The following is a 26,577-nucleotide window of genomic DNA, read 5'->3' as shown; positions in this document are numbered from 1 at the left end:
TACAGTACTACGAAGTTCAACTTTTTTTATTGACAGTAATATTTCACATTACAGCTCTATATCTATATATTATAGATATCAGTAATTCAAATCAAATAATTTCACTCAACAAAATTAATATATTTAGACATACCTCTAAAATATTAACTTACTATGAATAATGAAGGTTAATTACAACATTTTATTTTGATAATTTTTAATACATTTATAGGAAGTGTTCTGGATGATGAATCATGATTTGTTGTTCTTAAAAACATCCAGAAATCATTTGCATAAGCTATTTCATCTAATTAATGCTTGCTTTTTATTGTGGTTGGCTTTTCTTTCCTAAACATATGGCTCATACAATTGACACATTGAACTTTAGTTATTATCTAAGCACCATGATACAATAAATTCTTTCTTGCAATACAGCTCCCCCACCCCATATACTTTATCATAAATGTGACATTATTTTGTTAAGTCAGTCTTACTGAACAAGTTATATAACCCATTCATAGCTCTCTATCATAGTTACGGATTCCTGTCCTTAAATCTTTTATAAAATTAGCATGTTGTTCTCCTGTAAGAAAATTTGCTTTCACTGCCGGATCTTCCTTCATTCTGTCCATCCATGCTGTCAAAGTAGGCAAAGAAGTTGAAGATATGGGTGTTAATTCATTACACAATAAAAAAGCTGCAGGCAAACGTTCAAACCATGGCCAAATTACATAATCTACGACACCAGGCTTTGAACCTAGACAGAAAAGAAATTATAACCTTTTTAAGTCACCACACTATATATATATATAATAATCCTAGCTGCCATAAGAATTCATGATAAATAACATAATGTAATTTTAGCAGGTGTAAGACCAGGCTACCTTAGTAATTCTATGCAGTTTAACGAACCGGTTGGATACTTAGTTTATGTCAAATAATGCAATACCATAATATCAGGGAAATTCATAGAGAAAAGATATGTGAAGTGATTGAAAAAGTTCAGTAACATTCTAATAATGCAAATAAAATACTTGAAGAGAAAAGATAAAAATTATGGGTAAGAGCCATTCTGTAGCCTTGAAAACTAAAAAAAAATATTAGTTTTTCTTGTAAAAAATCTGGCAAAATAACAGTTGAAAAATAGATGGAACATATTCCAAGCTCCTGCATCACTTTTAGGCAAAACACTTTCTAACCTTAAAAAAGATGCAATGGAAAGTAATGAGCAATCAATCTACAATCGGCTTAATCACGGCAGACAAATGCTGTAGAAGAATATTTAACTGAACTACTTGTTGATGAATAAAAATCCTAGAATGGCTGTAGTGGAAGTTCATCTTGCTATCTCTCAAGTGAAGGATCATGTAAGGAGTGTAAACCCACTGTCGCAATTAAAGGCACGAAGGAGTCTGATGCATTGCTACCAGACATACATATTTCTTGTACAGATGTGTGCCAAAATGAAATAAAAATATATATAGTAACAAGTGTAAAAGGCCACTTAATTCCACAAAAAAAAAGTGGGGAGAAATTTCCAAGGAACTAACAAAAAATAATACACTACTTGGGGAAGAAAAGAGGCCAATTCACTTATAGAACTGGGTGATCCAGAGTCTCCACCTTTTTATACTTTAGATATCTTCTGAAAGCAAAGTCACAGAACTTGGCTAAATCACAAGGATCCTACAATTATACTTTCCATTGCAAATGAAAAGGCAGCTTATAAAGGATCTTCAAAACATACAATATAATGTATTTATTATCCATTACTCTTCTCCTGCACAGCTTCATAAGTGTAGAAAAGAAAATACAAAGTATCCATTGGTGTTGTTGTTAAAACTGAAAAACGTTTATTGGTCCTGATCTAACTACATATCTCTATATGAATGTGTACAAACATTTTGGGAATTTCAGAACTCATATTGGTTGTTGGATTGAAATTGGATAGGAGCTCCAGAACCTAAAGAGGTAGTTTCTGTTGGTCCATTTTCTCTCTTTATAGCCATAATATATTAAGAACATTTACTGAGTATGAAAGTTTCAGCTCATATTCAAACACCTGTAAAAATGTTATAGATGACAAAGGTTTATGTCCTTCTACCTATAGCTCAATTCATGAAAAACTTCACCTCAAAAAGTACTTCCAGGCTAAGCCCAAAACAGTTTGTCAGTTATACTACAGCTGAATTGGCCAGTTTATTGTGTGCAATAATACACTGGATGCCAAATTATTTCTGTAGGGTATATTTGTTGTGGCAAAGAGTGAGACAGAAAGTTTATGTGCAGCAAATGAGCCTACACCTTATAAAATGAAAACCAGCAGTTTTATGAACAGTTATTAAAAGGAAAGGGAACATGCATCACATTATTAGTAAATGTAAGGAAGATGAAGACAATCCTATCCGTGGGAAGAATATATCAGATTTTGAGGACAATCAAGAATTGCCTGACAGTAAAGTTGTACTTGAGAATAATTAAGCTGATGGATTAATAAACATCTCCTTGAAGTAGAGTTTATAACAAGATTAGACAATGGGGACTGAGATAATATCCATCATCTACCAAAAGTAGTCAATACTACAGTCAGTATGTTACCACTATTGTCTGGTATTGTTGTCAATATCTTTTACTATGGGAGTATTCTTTCTTTGAGTGCAAACATTCAGTTTGTTTGTTTTGAATTTTGCACAAAGCTACACTAGGGCTATCTGTGCTATCTGTCCCTAATTTAGCAGTGCAAGACTAGAGGGAAGGCAGCTAGTCATCACCACCCACCGCCAACTCTTGGGCAACTCTTTTACCAACGAATAGTAGGATTGAGCATCACATTTTAATGCCCCCACGGCTGAAAGGGCGAGCATGTTTGGTGGGATGGGAATTCGAACCCGCGACCTACAGATTGCGAATCGAGTACCCTAACCACCTGGCCATGCCGGGCCCTCAAACATTGAGAGCAATTTTAACAAAATCATGTCTTGATGAGTATGGCCCCCAAATTAGGACCAATGAATTTGTGCTGAAGCACCTTAATATACTAAAAGGAAGGGAAAAATTGGTTACATCTCAAAAACAAAATTCTAAAAGTCAGAACATTCTCAACAAAGATTTACCATTTCTACCAGCAATTGCCTGTACTCAGTCACACAATGTAGATTTATCATTGCCTCCAACAATAATAACATACAACTTCAATCACCATACAAAGGAGATTCATCAACAATAAGATCCTAGACACGGTATTCTCAGTTGATCACAAAATAATAACACCAAAACAGGAGGAAGGTCATTCAAGCAGTGTCCAACAAGTAACACCAAAACAGGAGGAAGGTCATTCAAGCAGTGTCCAACAAGTATGACAGAAGATTAATTATCTGAAAGTGTGTTTGTTTGTGTGGATTGTAAAATAATAACACCAAAACAGGAGGAAGGTCATTCAAGCAGTGTCCAACAAGTATGACAGAAGATTAATTATCTGAAAGTGTGTTTGTTTGTGTGGATTGTAAAATAATAACACCAAAACAGGAGGAAGGTCATTCAAGCAGTGTCCAACAAGTATGACAGAAGATTAATTATCTGAAAGTGTGCTTGTTTGTGTGGATTGTAGAGTTGGAATGTACATCTTTCCTGAATATTCTCTTCCAGTCCAAGATGACTAAGTGACAGTGTTTATGCTGTGATAAGACAAGCATTGAAAAATAGGACAAAATTAAAGGTATTCTCACAGTTGAAAACTGGAGAAAAATGACACTTCCCCCTAAAAATAATGCCAAACATGGAAACAGGAGTAGCAGCAATGGAGACACTTTCTATACATCTATTAATGAAAGTTTATCAGAAGATAGATATATTAAAAAATGGGAACAGAATGGTGTTAAAAGCCTGTTCATCTGCATCATGAAACCTTTTCCATTTACTAATACTAGGACCTTTGATGTAGAAATTCACATATTAGTTCTATCTCGTACAGATAGCATAGATTACTCAATGTAAGTAAATTAGTCAGTGACCAAATTTTACCACTTAAATCAATATTTTGGAAAGTGTAGCATTTTATTAATGACATACAGACTTCGAACAAACATTTTACAGGGCATTTACCAATATGATAAGTTATCAGAAGGTAACATTTACATACAATGTAAAACAGTTGAAGCTGAGCTCTTCAAAAGCATCTTACAGGAAGACATCTTTTTTTAGCACTTAAACTAGAAAGTGTTCTTGTACCCAAAACAGCCACAGTGACTAACAGATTCCTAAAAGAACAAGAGATAAAGCAGAGTGGAAGTAATAAACTTCATTACTACTTATGTGCATGGGTATTGTTTAGCAATGTAAGTCTCCCCCACCCACCAAAAAAAAAAACTGACATTTTTCAGCAATAGAGGCTTTTCAACACTAACTTTGCTCTGGAATCATACACTCAGAAATTGCCAATGCTGGCTAACACTATCCGTAAAATCAATGGATTTTCCATTGAACATTACATTTAAAATCCCCATGTTCAATCTATATGGTTTTATTCATTTTATCCTGCCAGAAAACCAGGTATGGATAGGCTGCTATGTAGCTTGGTGTTGCCAAAAAGACAATTCATTAGAAAAATACAATTTTTCAAATAAACCATTTTGTATCATTAAAATGTCCACCAACATTCTAAGAGCTTATGAAGAATATGTAATATGTCATCAATATATCATTAAAACTTTTACAAACTTTATAAAAAGAGGATACTATGAATTTCTTTTTTTTACCTCCAAAAAAGTGTGTTCCACGAGAAGCAAGTTTCTTTTCAATTAACACCAAATTATCTTGGATTTTCTGCCATATATCAGCCACGGCACATTCACCCTTGAATAATTGAATGAATACTCCACAAAACTAAAAAAAGAAAAAACATTCTGAAACTAAAAGATGCTGTTTAATAGTAAATAAATAGTAGAATCCACAATATCAACTACTTCACACACATTGTAATTTACAAGTGCTAAGAAATAAAAATGAATCAACACAATTTCTTTTTGCTTCATCTGCTTGAAAGAGGAAAGAATTGGAACCAAAGTCCAATCATCTTTGAATGCAGGAAGGAAAAAGAAAACATGCACAAAACAAACTTCATGAAAACAGCTCTTTTTATATACAGTTGATATCTTTGCTGTGATTGGTTCAGTCCAGATATTTCCTTTCACATTCAAGCCAAGCTCCCAAGACATGCAGGTGAGAAATTGTAATTGTGAGGTGGGTGTGACAAAAAAAAAAAAGAGTGGAATTTGGCTAGAAACCAACTGAACTTTATTTACTGGTTTAATTACTAGGGATTGCAATCCCAGGAATCCCATATGCTAATGGGGCTTCTCAAATCCTGGGATTTTATAGAAGACAATTCCAAGAATTTGAGGGTTGTATTAACCCTTTATGGGTCAAAGGATTGTCACTGATATCCCCCAACTTGTTTTCTCGCATTGTGTAACATTTAGCCAAACTGTATGAATATTTTTTAACCAATTTAACCAGTTTACTAATTAAGCTTCATTAAAAACTAATAGAAAGCTGCTTACATTCTGGATACTGAACAACCTTTCTCAATGGTTGATAATGATGCAATCAGATGCTCATGCAAAAAAGGATCTGATTCAAGCATTCACAAGATAAGGTAACATTTTTAATAACAAAGCTATGTGTGCAAATGCTTAAAATTTTACCAATCTCCTGTATTTGCATTATTTTTTAATATTCTAAGTTTGATAAGTAATGCATATAATTTAATTACTTTTGATTAATATGAAATGAAACTAAAAGGTTTAGATTCCCAGCTAGGATACCAGGGTTCAGAAAAAACTTTGGGATTGCAACCTCTAATCATCACCCACTTCAATCTAACTTATTAGTAAAACTACAGTGTAATTACAATTTTACAAGTATAATTTAAGTCAAACCATGAAAGTCCCTCAAAAACCCGTATATAATGCAGTAATCACCATAGTTTTCAGAGTGCCCAGAACAACAAACCTAAAATTCATGCATAAAAATGCTAATATAAAACCAATTCACGACAGACACATATATTGCTTGTTAAAATATTTTCATACAATTTATGCAAAAATGATTCACTAACCTCAATAGATCGTTACATTGTAAATGGTGAGGATAGTCCTGAGTATCTCCCTCAACTTTTTTTTTAATAATAAAAAACTAGACTGCACTAGACTATAATATATTGCTTATAATTATGTATGATGTGTATTTATAAGGGTATTATATGTGAAAGATACATCTGTGAAAAAAAAAAAAGGTGACATTTTGTTATCGAACTGTTTGTGAGTTTAACCGACCAAATAAAGAGAGAAAGTGAATTTGCACTAAACACTATAAACATTCTATTCATGAACATGGCCCTGATGAGGAAGTAGAATCAGTGTTTTTGAACCCAGTGTTTTACATCATGTTCAAACCCAGTTTTCATTACAGCATTTGATAGTTTATCCCACAATAGTCAAGGAAGGAGGAAGAGGTCTGAATAGAGCCCGACTCTCCCAGATTGCTCACATCTACCTAATACCCATCGGGATACAGCTAGTGGTGAGCAAAAAAAATTGCATTTAGAGGGCAGCACAAAATTGGGAAAAACTAATAATAAAATATTTATTTTGAAACTTTATTTTGCCCATTGCAGTAGTCACCACTTCTGGTTATAAACCATAAAGAAAACTTCTTAAATTTACAAAGATTTATCAGTGACCTAAGACCTAACCTCTCAAAATGGTGTAAGGTCAGGCTAGGAAGGAATATATCTGTTAACAACACATTTGGCTGGAAGAATCTAGATCTTATAAATATATGCTTGTTTTCAATAAACTATATGTTGATTTACTTATGTGGATTGTTAGAATATGATAAACTTAACAATAATATTCAATAAATTGGAATTTGAGTCACCAGAATATTTTGCCTTCACTACTGTATGCTCTGAATTTAATAATATTTACCTGGTAATGTGGCATAGAATAAAATTGTCTTAACTATCAAATAAATATAATGTAATACAAAAACATTTTCAAAAATGAGAAGAATATCTGAGAAACTATACAAACTTTTTGTATCTGTGGTTTGTTCCCAAGTCTTTTAAACTCCCCACTAAATTACACTGTTCTTCTCTGTAGAAGCTACATCGAATTACTTTCTCAACAAACCATACCATTTATTCACTTTACATTTTCTTTCTTTTTTACACAGTTAAAATTTTCTCTGCCCAATGGTATTTAAACTTTGCTTGTAGTTATTTTCAAAGCTGTTCTTCTTCAGTAGTTTATTACCACCCTTCCATGCATGACCTCACATGTGATGTAATAATAAATCTTGAAACAAAGAAAAAATCAGGAATGAAACAAAATTTGGTTAATTGTTTTCTCAAGGGATGATCATTTCTTAGCAAATAAAACAGATTTTGGGTGAGCAAAAATATTATGAAACAATCTATAAGTGCCTTGTTTTAAATACAGATAAGACTGCTCCAAGCTGTGTAGAAATGTAAGTTTGAACATTTTTTTTTTTTACTTTTCTTTGCACATTACACAAAATAAAGTTTACACAATCAAAAAATTTCAATTCTAAAATATCACCAAAATCAAGTTATTATTTCGAAATTGAAGTAATAATAATACTTCTATGTGTACTTAACACCTGAAAGTTATTCACCTGTCATAATAGTGTTAATGAATTGTTAGACATTGATAATGGCATGGTATGTATGACTTGCCAAAAATTTATAATGATTTGACAAAATAATATTTTGTTTAATATAGTTTTTTAAACTGTCTGTACATTACAATTCTGTGGTAAATATATATACTAACGATTGTGAAATAACCCATTAGTTACTTCATCAGTTACTGTTCAATAAGTTTGTGAAAGGAGAAATTTCCATTGAAAATCTTCAAACTGAATATCAATCTTGGGCAAGTGAAATATAATACCCACTTTCCCAGTGGACAACTGGGTTTGAAAGTGAATATCAAGCTCTGATTATCACACTTCATCATCTAAACGTTGTATGGGTTTTAAAAACAAAAATAAGTTTAGCATACCACTCTTAAAAGAAGTTTGATTAAAAATCTTATGTGATGTAAAATAGCAAATCTTACATACGCTGTGAACCATGGTGTCTATCTGTCTCATATTTACGACAACCACTTCCCGTGCTGCATTTAAAAAGCTGCGCATGCAGGCAAAGCTCAGCATTCACTTTTGAAATGACGGGAGAACAGGCAGGAATAATGTGAGATGCCAAATTTTATTTCGCCAGCAAGATATTCTACACTAAATTGTTAGGAATTAATCACACTATCATTCACATTTCAAAATGTGACGTAACTTAAAGAATAAAAACGTTGATTTACCGTATGTTATTGTTGAGCAGCTCTTAGCATGACTGAAATGCTCAACAATTACTTTTTTGCAATGGGCAGTATAAGTAGTTCAGAGTTTTGGCTCTGAGTGAAACCAAGAGTGCAACACAATTAACCTTTTTAAAGTGCATGAAATAATTTAAATCAATAGATTAACTTAAACGTTTCCCATCAATGGGGACAGGTATTTTTGCTTGTGTATTATAAAACAATTATTTTTAGGAAACACTTTGTTGTGCAAACCTGGATAAAGTATAACCCCAATGACCTTAAGTTACTTTTCTTTTCTTTAGGGTTCTTACAAAAATACAAAATTTTAGTTACTGTACTAGTTCACTTTTTAAAATCTGTCAATTAATAACCTCTGTAATAATAATATTGATGTACTTGTCATCATCTGCACATTTTGTTGCCCATAGTAACAAACACAATGTCCTTACCTTTGAAAATAACTCAATTGTTTTTTCCTCCTGAGCTTTCTGGTAAGGATCAGAGGGATAAAGTGGAATATCAGGGTAAACTTCTTCCAAGTGTATAGCAATAGTAAGTGAATCACAGATGACTTGACCATCTTTTTCTATAATAGGAATCTTTCCTAACGGGTTTTTTTCAAACAGCCATTCAGGTTTATTTTGGAGATTGACATTAACAACCTCATATCTAAATAACAAACAAAATAAACAAGTTACTACAAATTTGAATAAAACTTTTCTGAAACATCTTAATTGAAAAAAAGAAACATTTATAAGTAAATCAGACGCAAAAAATTAAACCCTATAGATTGTAGTGTGTATAATACAATTCTTAACTCATGTACATAAAAGATCTCAGGTTACAGTCTTCAGCATTATGAAAACTTGTTATTTATACAATTTGATTTTAATGAGAGATATTACTCCAGCATATAAACTTTATTTACAACAACAAATCAAACATTTCCTTTTTCTCCTAGTTTCAAATTATTAAGTATTTAGTAATTATATTTAACAGTTTCTACAGTGGAAATGAAACAATTATCAGCAGAAGAAAGGTAATGAAAAGTCAACAATTGAAATATGTATAGTTAGAACAGCAAAGCATAGATAAAAGGGAAATACTTTATAACAAAACCTTTTTAATTCAAACAGTTCATCTTAAAAGTTTAATCGATGCACATACAAGTTTCACTCCACGAACAGACATTCAATCCTTACATTGTTTATCCTTACTAATTAACAGAAGCGTAATGTATAGCATCTAAGCCAAATACTTGACCAAGTCCTTTGGTTAAATAACCAAATATTTAGCCACTAAATAGTTGATACAGTTCAAAATTTATATGCAACAAACTGAAAATCATTACATAATGTCATAAATTAATATACAGAAAATTAAACCTATAATGATAAGAATGCAATATAATATCAGTTGTGTACTCTCCCTATTAACAATATTTTTCACCATTATCCCAATACTATCTCCAGGTTCAACTAGCTTAAATTGAGGTTACTTTTAAATACTCAAAAAGGCATTCTAATTTTAATTTCTGTTGGTGATTATTCAGTTAAATGTAATATTTGTCAATTTTGTTTTTGTTTCTAATTTTTGTGTATGGTTTTATTTATTTTTTTATATTTTGGGGGGAGGGGGAGGCAAGAGGAGAATCTAGTCTGGGTGACACCAAGCTCCAGCCAAAGCTTAGTGGCCAGGTACCTGGACCTGGTATTCACCCAAATTTTACTACCCGTGCATCCCTACTTAAAATCAAAACTTTCATAATAGCAGCCCACTTCTATTGTCAGCATAACCAATTAGACTGGATTAACTCCCAATAAAAATATTTAAAACATTTTCATAACACAAAATACAGAATCTATTAATAAAAGTTGTTAAGAAAAGATCAATTAAGATCACCCATTTATCTCTAAATAACTAGAAAAATATCAACTCAAAGTTAAACAGAACTCATTCATATGTTTACAGAAAAAAAAAAGTTGGTTAAATACATTAAATAAAAAATAATAATAAAACCCTAACACCTTTGAAAAGTAAACCTGTCTTCTTCATGGTTTCATTACATTCTACTTTTACCCATGAAGAAGACAAGTCAAAATTTAAAGCACTAGGGTTACATCAAGTTTTTTTTTTCTTTTAATGTGCTTTGCCATATATTTATGATGTCTTTACTACAAACAGGATATTCAAAAAATTTTAAAAGATAATCATAATAATCGATAACTAACGGAATGTTTTTAGCTGTAAGCATCAGTAATGTTCTTTGGGCATAGGGACAATATCGCATGCTATAAACACGCATCTTTCCAGCTTCAAGTGGAGGTAAGGCAGAACCTAAAGGATGTAAAAAAGGATCATATTATATATTCTGAAACTTGTTGTAAAAATGTAATAAATCAAAGTAATAAAATTTTAGACTTCCTTGATAATACTGTCTACTTCAAACAGAATTTCAGTTAATAGTCATCCAAGTTTTCTTTAGTACAATTAAAAATTTCTTTCTCAATGATGTTTTTCAGAAATGTCAAAACTTTTCTAAGGCATTATTACAAAATATACAAAGATCTGAACTAATCCAATTTAACTTTAAAATATTTCAATTCTTTTTTTTTTTGTTATCTAACTGTATACCTAAATGAGTAGATTTAATGTTTTTATTTTGTGCAAAAATGGAAAACTGTCCAACCAACTGATTCATCAATACAAACCAAATGGCATCTGAGCCAAATAGTCTACAGATTCAACCTAATAATTTGTCAGTTAGTTTGATATTTAAGACACATTTACCAACATTTCAGTATTGTAAATCTTAACCACAATACATCAAAAACTACAAACAGATGAAATCCTACTATGAAAAAGCAAGCTTTCTGTGGCCACATTTATTGAACTTATATATAAACATCTAGTTAACATACCAGCAGTATGCTTCCAGCTTCAAGAGCCTTTTTAAGAACAAACAAATCTAACCATCAACATTCCTTCAAACAAGAAATAGTTTCCTATCTGTTCAACAAAGGTAAGAAGGTTAACAATAACAAATGCCCAAAGTTATAATTTTCCTATACATTAAATGTATTTCTGATAGGTACATACCTCCTCTCACATAAATAGCTATTCTTGTTCAGTGCTGCCCTCTATATGCAAAACATTTTTTCGCATGCCACAAGCCTTGAAGCTCCCACCAATCTTTGAATCAACTGATTCAAATGCATCTCACATGCAAATCATCATGAGACAACCCTCTACCAATAAGAGTCCATCACACTATTTTCACACATGTGACTCCCTCCATTCAATTCTACCGAACTATCACCTCGAGTTTTGGCAGGAAATGGAAGCATTGGTTTTCGGTGGAGAGGAGATAAGTACCTATTGGAAATACATGTTCAGTATAGGAAAACTATAGCTTCCGATATGGTACATTACCTCTTCTCACATAAATAGCAAGAATCCCACACTGAAAAGGTGGAGGGACCAATGCGAGGGAAAGAAATAAGCATCCCCCAAAGAGTAGATCCTCATGGTAGAAGATCATTCATGGGATACCGCATCACTTCTGTACCAGATATACTCTTCACCCACTGTGGAAAGCTGTGGCATATACGGGCAGAAAGATGGATGAACACATCCAAGTGAGAGAGAATTATGGCAGGATAGGTATCTGAACCATATGATAATTATTAGACTCAATCCGAGAAAACATAAAAGTTGGTAAGATGAAAAGGATGTGCCCTAGGTGTAAAGTGACTAAAGCATGACAAGTCAACTACAATCCAAAACCCAGCCACCGGGAACTGACATCCATATGGGGGTAGGATGAGGATCATATCACCGGAAAATCAACTACAATCCAAAAACCAGCCATATGGTGGAGGTAGGAAAGATGATAATACCATCTTCACCTCAAGTTCATGAGACCAGAGGGAATCTTGTACCCCCCAACCCATGAACGAGACACATAATAACAATGTGACAAATTGATTGAGCAACCCGGGAACAAAACATCGGCATGAAAAAGATGACTGTGTAATGTAAACCATCTCATTCAAATTTAAAATGATAGGAACCACCCAAAATACAGTAATATCCTCAGAACAATAAGAACATCAAGGGCTAGCTGAAGGGGAAGAACTGTAGTAATCTGCAAGTACCTCTATCATGACCCAAAACACAAATGAGGTAACAACAGTATAAGTGAGTGAGGGAATAGAGACATCTATAATACATGTGTGAGGACTTATGTTGATTGGTTCAGCTCTAATTCCAAAATGAAGTTGCTGGGAACCAATATCCATATAAGGGTAGGATGAGGGATCCCAATCAAAGGGGTGAACTGCAATTTTGATGACACACTCCATCAGCAGAACACCACTGCCCAACTTTACTGAATGGTTTTATAATCATTTATGTATGTATGTATGTATGTATGTATGTGTCTATATATATTATATACTAATTTGGCTTGCAACTGGAAAGTGGTAAGAATTCTCAAACTGCACTAGAAGAAAAGGGGGAGAAAGCACGGTATAGTCCAGAGGAATGAGAACATTTGAGACAGTGCAATGGGTGACCACAAAACCCTATTTCTTCAATACAAGGCATGGCAGGGATGGGCAGCTATCTCTTTCTGCTTTACCCATGTAGTCTGTGGGTGAGTACGGTCCAGGACGAACAAATTAATGAAGCAAACATATCGTGAGGATAAACCTACAAGGAATCTTGTGGAACACCACATCTCAGAAGTGTGCATTTTTTTTGGCCATGGAAGTTATAATTTTCCTATACTGAAAATGTATTTCCAATAAATACTTACCTCCTATCACAAGATTAGCTATTCTCATTCAGTGCTGCCCTCTATATACAAACTTTTTCTTTATGCATGCCACAAACCTTAAGCTCTCCCCTATTGGAATTGCTAGATTCCAACATGTCTGTCATGCAACTCATCATGCATCACCTCCTCACCAATAGGAGCATGACATGCTAAGGTGATGCATGCGACTCCCTCTACACTCCTCTATTGGACTATCACTTCAAAGTTTGGCAGAAGATGTCAGCACTGGAGAAATGTGGGGAAGAAGGGTGGGAAGTGTTAACAGAGGGAGTACCTATATAAAATACATTTTCAGTATAGGAAATACGTTACTTCCCTCCACTCATAAGATTAGCTAGAATCCCACATTCATAAGGAGAGACCGGTGCAAGGAAACAACAGAAGTACCCTCTGAAAGCATGCAAAGGATACCCCTGGAAATTAGATTCAGATCAGAAGAGAGAAACAGCACCACTTCTGAGCCAGATATACTCTTCATCCAACACAGGAATGTGTAAGATATAAGAGCAGAAATTGAGAGGAGCACATCCAAATTGGAGAGAATGTGGCAGGAAAGTGATCCTAACCATAGAAATATAATGTATCTCAATCCCACCATGAGAAAGGTGAATAAACAAAGGATATGCCCCTAGATACAGAGTGGCTAGAGTGTGGCAGACCATACTCGTTAAGTTAACTGCATCCAAAACCTACCCATGGGGTACCAACATCTGCATGAGGGTATATCTGAGTGGGGCATGAAAGATGATCCGCAACCAGATTGAAAGCACCAACCACATGACATGCAATAAGATGAATGTGATGTGCATGGGCCCAGTATAAAAGATCAAACATCCAAAAACAGAGTTTTCTGGCCCGTGTGCCACCTTGGTGGTTGATATGTCACACCACCATAGAATTATCTGAATGAACTATCACCAGACAATGTCAGGCAAGAAGAAGGAAGTGATGTAATGCCTGACGTATGGCCAGAAGTTTGAGAACATTGACATGCAAAGTGTTTTCATCTGCATACCAATGGCCTGAAGCCTCCTGATGATTGACCCATGCCCCCATCCCTGAAGGGATGCATTCATGAGAATTTGTAGGTCTGGATGCAGGGGAGGAAGCAGTACACCTGCCAAAATATGGGCTTTGTCCAACCACCAAATCAGATCATCTCACAGGGAAAAAGGAAGGGTAATGGAGGTGGAAAGAGGATCCTGAGCAAGGTACCATCGACTATGAAGTGCCCACTAAAGGGATCTCATATGGGCACGACCAAGGGGGACCAGTGATTTCATTGATGACTACATCCCCAAAAGTGATAGAACCTTACGAGCAGTAAGTAACTGAGCCAAGAACGCATGGCGAATCAACAGTTACATTGAACGAAGTCATAAAGAAGAAGGCTGGGCCCCACTAATATGAGTGTTTAAAAAGACTCCCAAATGGACAAGATATTGAGTGGGTCTGAGAAAGAACTTCTCCATTTTGATCAACCAGCTCACCCAAGCTGCCACAGAAAGGAGCAGTAGAGTATGAATGGCTGATTCCTGTCATTCATGTAATAATTAAATCATAGCCCCAGAGCATGGGGATTTCGAGTAAAAGCTCTGAATACTTGGCAAAATATGTAAGGTGCTGAGAAAAGTCAGAAGGGATGGCCCAAAATTGATAAACCACCACAAGATGGACAAACCAAAGATAAAGATGAGACTGAGGTGATATTGGTATATGTAGGTAAGTATTGGAGATATCCATTTTAGTCATCCACAACCCCAGAGAAAAGCCCATCTCAGGGTGAAAAAAGACTCCATGGTGAAGTGGAGTTGTAAAACAACGTTGTTGAAGCTAGACAAATTGATTACTGGTAGCCAATCCCTTGTTTTCTTGGGAACAAAGAAAAGGCAGGGATGAAAACACTGGGAAGGATGAGGAACAGGTTTGATGGTCCACTGCAAGAGCAATTCCCAAACCTTTTTTGACAGATGCTTGCTAGTCATGGGATCTCAAGGAGGAGAGAAGGAAATGGGGTAAGGAGAGATGGGAGGTGGGGAAAGAAATTGGACAACGAATCTTTCTGACAGAACCTGAAGCACCCATTTATTGCTGCTGAATGAATGCCAGTGATGAAGAAACTAGAACAGCCAAGCTCCATTTGGACCTGAACCCACTTGGTAGTCACTGGTACTAGTGGTGATGGGGGGTGAATCATTGAAGAAAGCAACAATAAGTACCCTAAGTAGAAGGGATGGGTAAGGGCTGGGAATGGGAAAGATGGAAAGTGGTAATTGGAAGCATATAAGGCTCTGACTAAGACAAACAGGCTATGATATTTATAATGGTGGATTGTTGTTGGACCAATGTCATCCAAGGCTCTAGAGTTTCCTGGACCATATCAAAAATGCAATGCCTCACAAATGGGGCCCATACATAAATCTTGAGCCAATATGGTATCACAACCTATGAGGTCCCAACAACAAAGAAACCATGTATGTAAAAACCAAAGCTGAAGACAACATGAAGAAAGATACCATAATAGATTTGTAGGGGTAAGACACAAGCAAGAATATTGGGCATAGGTAAGACTGACAGATGATTTAGGCCCCCCCCCCCCAAATATAGACAATAAGGAACCTAACAACTGCTGGTCTAAAAATGGATAGTCAGCACAATGGTAGGAAAGTGCAAACTGATCTGAAGTCCGTGGGAGGCGCGGCATGCTAATCCACTCGCTTAATTGTGAGGCAAAGTGATCAGCATGATCTCAAATATCAGGTGAGGGAGGAAAACCAAAAAGGGTTGGGAAGATTGTTCACGCAATAAAGAAGGACAAGGTACATAAGAAATATGGGGAAAGGAATAAAATATCACAAACCTGTGCCACAAAATCAATAAAGACTGGATTAGGCCTAGTAGACTCATCAGATTGGAATGAGAAGGAACAGCAAAATATGGATGTGGAAAACGATGATTGAAGTCCTTATCAGCCTGTACTGGAGGAGCCTGGGCAATGTCTGTGGACAAGGGTTGTCCCATGTAACATTCAATCTCCCAGTTTATAAAAGCGGAAAAATCCACCGTCAGGTCATCCACAGTTGAGGCTTGAGAAAAGATGTTGGTCATTGGTGTAACCTCCAAAGTGGTAACGTTAACTTCAGAATTTTCTGCACTCGCATTTGGTGATCCTTTCTGATAAATACTAATAAAAGAAACAGGCTGAATGAAATCAAATTAATTTTAAAAACAACCACTTCATGAGAAAACAAAGTCGAACGTGAAGCATTAAACAAACAAAAGAGCACATCTGAACACAAACCCTGCCAAATTAGAAGTGATAGTTCTGTAGAGGAGTGTAAGGAGAGTCACATGCATCAAGCATGTCATGCTCCTATTGATGAGAAGGTGATGCATGATGATTTGCATGAGAGACATGTTGGAATCATGCAATTCCAATATGGGATTGCAGAAGGCTTGTGGCATGCGTAAAGAACTGAATGAGAATAGCTAATCTTGTGAAAACCCCAATCAAGATCGGGCATACAGGACAAATGAAGAAAACCCATAATATGCAAGTCAACATGGTATTACAGTGTGGATTTGACTAGTTTAAGTATACCTGGATGGGCACTACTTGCTAAATAGAGGAATCCAGAATGAAAAAATAAGAAGTATATATAACAGGTGGATGATGGTACTGCAACAAGGAAGAAACAGCTACTCAAAGTACAGAATGGGAGATGAATGTATGAGATGTAGTCCCTCCAATGGACAACAGGGTAGATATGCGCAGGGAAAAGGGAAGGTACATAACTACAGTGTAGACACTTGGAAGTGATGGCAGGAAGAAGGAGACAAGGAATAAAAGGCCAATCGAAATACAATCCAAATCCAATAGGTAAGGGAGGAACAGAAGAAAAACAGATAAAGAAGTGGAGTAAGGGAAGAAAGCCATGAGAAATTGATTCAATGGAAAGAAGCAACCCACAGCAACTACTGGACGGAGAAGGTCATCTGGATCCCACCCAAAAGAAATGTGAAAGATGATAAGAAATGAAAAAGTCAAAAAAATATACCACATGAGCCACTAAAATGAAGGTTAATAAATTCGACCTAGAACAAATGAAACAAATCGAGCCAAAGCAGCCAAGAAAACCAAAGTAGTACCAGTCAGGAAAGATCAATCAGAAAGACCTGAACCGGAGTGACATGGATGAACAAAAATTTGGGGAAGAAGACTAATGGAATGAGAAAAGAACTAACGTTATAAACTGGGCATAAACCTGTCTGAACTTCACAACTGCCAAGGCAAGTGGATGATGAACCAGAAACCAAAAACAAAAGGTACTTAACTGGGAATTGATAAAAGATTAAAAACTTTACATGCAGGGGTACCCCACAGGAGGCAGAGCCACCAAAAATTAGGAGGATTGAGAAGTCACTCCTAGGGAGAAAGTGTATCGGGACTAGAAAGTCAATTAGCAACAAGGACAAAGCATATGGAACACGACCTTCCATGAGATGTATGTCAAGTGAGTAGGTCCAAAAAAGGAGATCCACTGTTTACAACAAAGGAAACAAGAATGAGTGTCCCCTTGGCGAGTGATATAAGCCACCACAGTCATAAAGCCGAAATGAAACAGGATTAGTCACATCCTTACAAAGGGAAGAGAGTCAACAACCTGAGCTGACTTTGGCATAGAGAAAATCCACCAAAAGGTGGAAGTCAGGTAAAATGCAGACCATTTCATAAAAGACATATGGAACTGAAATAAGTCCAAAGGTCAAGGCACAAAACTGACACCAAACCACGTGCTGAAAAAACCGAAGATAAGAACATGTATTGTGGGCATTCACACTCATGCAGAAACAGCCTACCCAAATTTGATCAAAGACTATTTATTAAAATAGGGAAGGCCCAAGAATTGATTGAGGTGAGGCCAATCCACAACCCCAATCAGCATCGAGCATATGGGACAAATGAAGAAAACCCATAGGTAAGACAGGTAAAGAACGGGAAGGTGCTGACCATGTAAAATGAATAAAGATGACAATATATCATAATGAAACAAACAAGCAACTAAAACAACAAGCTAGACATCCAATGAATGGTGTAGGGAAAATCCACTAAAATGTGGAAGTCGGGTAAAATGCAAACCGTCCCACAAAAGACATATGGAATTGAAACAAGTCCAAAGGTCAAGGCATGAATCTGGTACCAAATCACGTGGTGAAAAAACTAAAGATAGAAATGTGTATTGTGGACATTTGCTGTTATGCAGAAACAGCCTACCCAAATGTGATCAAAAACTACATATTAAAACGGAAAAGACCAAAGAATTGATTGAGAAATCTCTTACCTATGGGTTTTTTCAATCAATTTTTTTAGTTGCTTCTTTGTTTCATTATAAGATATTGTCATCTGTATTCATTTTACATGTTCGGCACCTTCCCATCCTTTAATATAGTATCGTAGATACCCCACATGATGCTAAATGTACAGGAGTAGCCCCAACAAACAGACTGGTGAAGAAAAACAACTGACCATAAGTCCCTATTAGCAATGGATGGGAAACAAACAGTAGTGTCCCACCCTAGAATATCCCAAAAGCATAGACGCCACATGTGGAGGGAAAGAACTGAAGATGGTAAACACTCCGATAATATAGAGGGAAGAAGGAGAAGGTATTCCTAAATATAAGTGATAGGTAAACATTAACTGTAGGAAAATCGATAGGGTAAAACGAAGCTAAAATACTAGGCATGGGATAATATAGATAGTATTAACAGAGATGCAAATGACAAAATCAGGAAGAAAATCTGCCTGATGGTAAGCTAAGGAAAAAAGAATTAAAGCCTGTATAGGGCAAGGAATGCAAGTACCCACTCTCAAAACTGAGATCATCATGAGAAGGGGAATATACTGTGAAACTGTCTAAAAAAAACTGAGATAGGCCTACCAGATTCTGCAGTAGAGGCCTGAAAGGCAATCTATAACAAGGTGGAGGAAAACTGACAAAATCTAAGCCATCTGAAAATGGGTTCAGCCATTATACAAGGAAGGTGAGTAATATTGGTAGCAGGTATGGTGGACCCCGGCCCCTAGGGGCTCTCACAAACGAAATTAATGGTAAGAAGAATAAACTATAAAGAAAGACAAAAACGAAACAGTCAATACAGTGAAAATGTTAAGAAACCCTGTGGGGAAATAAACATATGTATTTGATGTGATGTGTTGAAGAAAAGATATTTAATCTAATTATCGATTAACCCAGAAGTAGAATTACAGGTAAACCAAAAACAACAAAACACTTGTTAAACCTTATCAAACAGTACAGAACAAAGGATATCACTATGCACCAAAATAAAAATCTTAACCTAACAATAAGTAAGAACAATAACGAGAAAAGTATGTGTTGATCCCAGCTCAAGGGTTCCACACAAACCAAGTAAACAGGAAGAAGGATAAAAGATAAATAATAATGAAAATAAAATAAGACATAAATAAACAAAATTAAGGAAGTGTGTAGCAACAATAACATATGTATGAGACATGACGTATGGAAGAAAAACAATTGATATACCAGTAAGATGAATTATAGGTAATCCTAAAATAACAAAGACCATGGTAAGCCTAAGTGAATGGTATAGAAAAAGATACAACTAAGACTAATTGCTAACCTGAACTTGAATACAAGTATTGACCAATCTAGTGAAATTTATATTATGGAATCCAAATAGCTACAGATAATAATATTAAAAATAAAATTATTCAAAAACCTTAACAATATAACATCTTATCTTTCCAAAGTTGGCAGACTATATGTCAAAATGTGTGGACCCCTAAACTCGAGGCAAGGCCCAATAAAGATCAGGTCGTTAGACAATCAATCTTCCAATGACGTAAGGACGAACATCTCGCAGAGTACTGCTATCTGAAGCCTGTGTATATCTGCTAATAGAACATATAACCTCCGAAGTGGTAACATAGAATTCATAATGCAAAATGAATAACCAAACACAACTGGGAAATAAATAAAAATTATTTTTAATGAAATAATAAGTTCCGTAACTGGGTAGAAATATTAAATAATTCCACATGAGAATAACTCAACAAGTTACAAATATCACTACGGTATAATATAGGGTAAACTTGTTGAGAGAATTTAGTACAAGTATACAGATAAAAATAAAAATGTTACCACATGAGTACTGCCAAACGAGAAGTGATAGCTCGGTATAATGAATGGAGGGAGTCACATGCATCAAGAGAGTGTGTCTCACTCTTATTGCTAGACGGATTTGAATCAGTTGATTCAAAAATGGGTGGGAGCTTCAAGGCTAGTGGCATGGGAAAATAATTTGTGCATATAGAGAGCAGCATTGAACAATAGTAATTTATGTGAGAGGAGGTATGTACCTATCAGAAGAACCTTCAAATTGTTTTTATAAAACCAATGAATATCTAGAAAACTTCATACAGCATATAAACACAAAACAAAAATAATACAAAAAAGAGAAGCAGAATCAAATGACAAAATCCATTCCATTTGTTCTCAAAGTAAGTTACAACATCCAAAATAATATGCAAGAAGTTTCAACTTTAAATTTTCCAAAATAGTTAAAATAAAAACATAGTACACAAAATGTAAGTAAAATGAGTTGTTATAATTTAAAGTATTTCAAAAGAAAACATGACACAGAATATTTATCAGGTAACCTGTAAATAGTGAAATACTTTAATAAGATATACACATACTTATTAACATTTTGTACAATAAATAATTATGTTACAGTTGATTTTAGAGTAGAATTTGCTAGTGGAAGACATTAGTAATCTTTTGCTAGTGCCTTCAAACATTAAAGTCAAGGCCTGCTATATAAACCACAGACATGAAAAAGATCAATGACAGTGTACTGAAATATCTCCAAAGAAACATGACAGCAGATTGTTTGTTATAAATCATTTTAACAACTGATCCACCTGCTAAGTACAACCTTCTAAAAAGTTTCCAATAAAAGTTATTTATATAATCATATTAACATTAGAAGTTCATCTCCATTTAGCATTTGCTCTTAATGATATTTTTAATGAAATATTAAAAACAAAGTGAAAAGGCTGAATATCTAAGAGATGTAAAGATATTTTCAGTACTTAAAAGTAAAATAGCATACCATATTAACTCTATGCAAATTATATTTATCAATTAAATCAATGCAAAAAAAGGAAAATAAGGAAACATCTTTTATGATCCTTTTCAACACATATGGCAAATTTAGTCTCCAACAAACTTAACAATCCTCAAAAGCCACAATTCATAAAATACAAAAATATTACTTCTATTTACTTTATATTAAATCTGATTCATGATTTTGGATTCTTTTATTTAAAATAATCTAAAAAAATAAAATTACAGCATCATTCAAAAGTCAATTTTTATGAGAAAAGCTCTTCTTAATCACAAAGTAATAAAAGAACTAATGAACAATGATTAATAAGATCTTACACAAAACAGACAAGTATAAATTTTTTGTAGGTAATTTCATAATCCAAATTACTTTCAAAGCTTTTCAATAGAATAGGAGCAAAACACTTGAATTAACACTCAAACTCCAAATTTCTATATGACATAAGTTAAACATAATCCAAATAAATGTTTGTTTGATTGTTTTCATTCTGGAGCAGAGTCACAACAGGCTATCTGCTACATCCACGATGGGAATCAAACACTGGATTTTAGTATTGTGAGCCTGTAAACTTACCATTGTCCCACAGGGGGGACTTCAAATAAATAAGAGGAATAATGCCCGATTCACAAATAAATCCAATGATATTCATGCAGTCAACATAAATTTTTTTATAATAATACAAATAACTATAGTTAACACAAAATTTGAGTATAATGACTATCTTCATTAGAAATAAAATCAAGATAAGTCATTTAGTAATGTCTGGAAGGCCTGAAAATAAATATAAATCAAATTTAAAAAAAAACAGGAGTTTTAAAGTTCATCGGCTATTTCAGTGATACATGGTCTACTCAAATAGTGAACTCCTTCCCATACTATTGGCAGTAATGTTTGATAAATACTAAAACAGCAAGCAGTTTCTTCTTTGTTGTATACCAACATTTAAGAGTTAGCATATAACTCACTTATGTAATTATATGCTCCATATCATCTTATACTTCTGACTCCAGTTCCACTATTGTTGTCTTTTTATCTACGATAGATAGCACAGGCCTGCAAATTTAAACTTCATAAAAGTCATTTTGGTTTTAATAACATATTTTCCATAAATCAGTTACTCAGATTTGAAAAATAATATTCATTTTTTTCTATCACATAAGGATTTTTTTGCAAATTGGGAAAAAAAAAACTTACTTAGATCAAATTATTATTTTGTTTACCACAAGGAGCATTTTTTATTATTATGTTTGTTAACAAAAACAAAAACAGACTGACAAAAATGGAAGAACATTGATGTCAAACAAATATGTATCCCCATTCATTCTGATTTCTTGTGAAATCCACATCTTTTAGTCTCAAAACTATGTGTTGTGGTCTTTCTTTTATGTATTGCATTATGATGTTTTGGGAAAAATCTGTACACAATGAAGAAAAATGAATATCATTTTCAGATTCAGCCTACAGGAATTACTGTAGAACATGCAAAAACTTCAAGACAATAAAACCATCACAAATGGTGAATCTATCCTGGATATCAATAATATGACACAAAACCTGCAGACTTCTTGTTTTGTCTTTACAATTGCAATCTTCACAGATACTGACTCTGCCTACTATGAAACTCAGATATTCCAGGTTTAAATATCCTTTACATGCTGGAATACCTCTCTCAGGTTTTCTACAGTACTTTGAAATGTGAAACAAAAGACTAATATGTCATTCACGCAGATGATACATCTCTCTCACTGCAGTCCTCATACATGTAAGCTCCACTGGCATCTTGAAAGCTGTAGATGCATTACTTAGACCAAATGGTATGCTGCCATGTTCATATAGTTTTTTTTCCAAGTGCTGAAAGCAGTCTTATATCTACCTTAATAATCCATTTCAACTTGTCAGTAGCCAGAGCTAGTGTACTGAACCAACAGAAGCTTTTCAACTTTCTGCAGACTTTTGTTTTAATGGATGCATCACCTGTGTTTATGTGATTATAGACAAGTGTTATCTGCACATCTAGTCCCACAAATAAGATTGACAAACTCCTTGAACAAACCATAGAACTTATGTCTTTGTATTAAGTCTAGATTGCTTGAACAATCCTCAACTAGACTTTAGGTTCTGTGGAGGCTGTAGATTTATTCTTTAATGATGTAAAGTCATTGTGGCACTAGCTACTGAGCTTGTTTGTGTTAATGAAGTCCATTATGAAGTTGACAATCATTCCAGCTGGAAATGATACTCGTATCCAATAGTCTTATCTTACAAAAACATGCAGGGCTTCTTTCTCTACAGGAATCCCCCTCTTGTTATATTGATAATGTTGCTACAATAAGTGTGCCTCAGAAGCCCTGTTGTCTATTCTGTAACCATACAGACTGCATCATGACAAACCTGTGCTGTAGTGGAGTGAGTAGTCAGTGCTATTGTTGGGTATGCTCAGGTTATTTATTCTGCTCATTTCCACCATGATCCACCTATGGTTTAAAATGTTATAATGTTTCATATCATTAAGTTGAAACTAGGCCAGTGTTCAAAGGTTCATTTATCAGCTATGAATTTAAATATAGTTCTAAACATTCAAAGGTTTTAAGAATCCATTTCACAATATTAGGATAGTAATCACATATTAAATGTCACTCACATGGAGTTACTTAATATTTTGATCTGTGTAATGCCCATTATGTAAACAACAGTTGTTTTATTAAAGAAACTGCCCCCCCCCTTCACACACATTCCACCAGTAGCTCCTTTCCTGTACTGAACCAAACCATTATGGTGAAGCGAAGGGAAAAGGAGTACAATTAGCAGCTGCATTGCTTCAATAAATGCTTAGTGTACAAGTTGCAAAAAGTCCTTATTTCTTTTGTACCAAAATGTTACTGTTACTCTGTTCTGCTTTAATGTTCCTCAATTTGAAGGTCTCAACATTGCTTCTATGAAAAACTTAAAGGAACAGTTCCAGCCTAAAGTCTCACTTGCAGTTCAAATGGATAGAACGTCTCTCAATGAAGTCATAGGAAAAGATCATGTGGATCATATGCCAATAATCCTATAGAAATCTGCATTTTTGTTCCTCGAGTCTGTCTTAGGGCATGGTTCACTGCTCCTGATGCCATTTATGCTCCTCACAATGATCTGAATTTCCTACAATATCTAGTTAAATATAAGAAGGTGAATTCTGATATTTCAAAACCAGCCTGTCAAAAGTTTGTTGGACATTCTTTGATTCAGATGTATCCACAGAGACAAAATGAGCAATGGTAAGGTATTAAATGAGATAGAAGGCATGCATGAATCTCCAAAGCACATCCAGCTGAATACTGAGAAGTCTGAGGTCAAGTCAACTAAAGATTTCATCACAAAGAACACAACAGACTTCTACTGGTACCTTCACATTCCATCTTAACTTCTGGATTATGACCCTGAGTCATGGAAGCTCAGAGAGGACTACATGGAGGTACTACAGAGTGTTCAACACATGTATTTGGTAAATATCAATACTGAAAGGGGTGTGGCCATTACTGAAGAGTATAATGCCATCATAGCAAAAAAAAGAATCAATTCTTCATTCAATTTGTGCAGGATCATAGAAGATGCTTTCCTAACAGTAAAAAGGAAACAATAACAATACAAAAATGGCTAACCATACCAAAATCATAATTATGTAATTATGCTACTGTACATGCCAAAAAATGATAATTTCCCTCAAATGAAAGTGAATTTCCAATATTTACTTCCTTCCACTCACAAGGTTAGCTATTCTTGTACAGTGCTGCCCTGTATATGTAAACTTTTTTATTTACACATACCACAAGCCTTCTGCTCCCTCTATTGGAATCAAATGATTCCAACATATCTCTCATGCAAATCATCATGTATCACTTCACCACCATTAGGAGCATGACACAATCGTGTGATGCATGCAACTCCCTCTGTACACCTCTACTGAATTATCACTTCGAAGTTTGCCAGAAGATGTAAGCACCGGAGGAAAGTGGGGAGGAAGGGTGGGAAGTGCGACTGGAGGGAAATACCAATTGGAAATACATTTTCAGTATAGAAAAATTATAACTTCCAATACAGTACTTCCGTCCTCTCACAAAATTATCTATAATCCCACACTGATTAGATGGAGGGGCCAATGCAAGGGAATGACAGAAGTACTCCGTAAAAGCTTCTCAAGGATACCCTTGGAAATGAGAGAGACAGATCCCAAGATCTGATAAGATGAACTGCACCATTTCTGACCAGGTATACTCCTTGCCCATCCATGAAGTTTGTAGGAGATACAAGCAGAAAAAGAGAGGAGCACATCAGTGGGAGAGAACAGTGGCAGGATGGTGATCCTAACCATGTAAATATACATGTAACTCAATCGCACCAAGTATAAAAGTGGATAAAACAATGGACATACCCCTAGGTGTAAAACATTTATGGTGCGACAGACCACACTTGGTAAGTCAACTACATCGAAAACCTATGCCACTGGGAACCAACATCCATGCAGGAGTAGGATCATACCGTTTTCACCTCAAGTTCAAAATGCAGAAGGGAATCTGGAACCACTCTGACTCCTGAGCATGACACATGTATTAGCTTTAATTGATCGATCTGAGTACTAGACATCGGTATCAAAAGAATGTCTATATAATATAAATCAACTCCCCTAACAGTAAAAACTCACCAGAACCATCCAAAAAGCAATAACATCCTCGGATTAAGATACAATGAGGGATAGCAAAAATGACAGAACTGGAACAATCCTCCTTTCTCTCCACTGTGACCCACAACACAGAAGGAGTATGATAGAGAGGACTTATGTTGATTGGTTGTACTCTAAATCCAAAACCCAGCCATGGGGTACCAACATCCACATGGGAGTAGGATGAGGGCTACCTAATGCAGTTATTCTACAGCATGAAATAAAAACAAAAAAGAAGGTGATGAATTCGGTGACGAGGAACCCACTTTGAGATTAATAATGGCTGGAGATGGCTTGAATGGGTAATGAAGAAAACCTTGATGATGATGACAATGTTGTACATTTGCTGTTATGTTAAACTTATATTAAAGTGTTTCTTCATTACCCATTCAAGCCATCTCCAGCCATTAAAAAAAAAGGTGTTGTGTACCCATTCATGTTTCATAAAACAAAATTCTCCTAAAACAGTTTTCTAAATTGCTTTTACA

General features: G+C 34.9%; 1 protein-coding gene across 13 annotated transcripts in view; it reads right to left on the bottom strand.

Moving 5' to 3' along the window:
* Positions 1–419: 419 nt before the first annotated feature.
* Positions 420–26,577, bottom strand: part of LOC106464115 (pyrimidodiazepine synthase-like) — a 27,998-nt gene continuing 1,840 nt past the window's right edge. For 3 of the 13 annotated variants that reach the window (XM_013924225.2, XM_022391788.1, XM_022391791.1), the window contains 4 exons: positions 10,607–10,712; positions 8,825–9,044; positions 4,734–4,860; positions 420–736 (listed from right to left, as the gene is read on the bottom strand). In XM_013924225.2, coding sequence (XP_013779679.1) covers positions 495–736; positions 4,734–4,860; positions 8,825–9,044; positions 10,607–10,712 — 695 coding nt within the window. In that variant the 3' untranslated portion in view covers positions 420–494. Of the gene's footprint in view, positions 737–4,733; positions 4,861–8,824; positions 9,045–10,606; positions 10,713–11,296; positions 12,760–16,075; positions 16,400–22,352; positions 22,512–26,071; positions 26,090–26,577 lie in introns of those variants that run through there. The other 10 variants (XM_022391783.1, XM_022391785.1, XM_022391784.1 and 7 more) reach the window with 8 other exon arrangements.

The sequence above is a fragment of the Limulus polyphemus genome, unplaced genomic scaffold, assembly GCF_000517525.1.
Source record: "Limulus polyphemus unplaced genomic scaffold, Limulus_polyphemus-2.1.2 Scaffold1563, whole genome shotgun sequence".
Taxonomy (NCBI): domain Eukaryota; kingdom Metazoa; phylum Arthropoda; class Merostomata; order Xiphosura; family Limulidae; genus Limulus; species Limulus polyphemus.
This window is presented reverse-complemented; position numbering and strand designations above follow the sequence as displayed.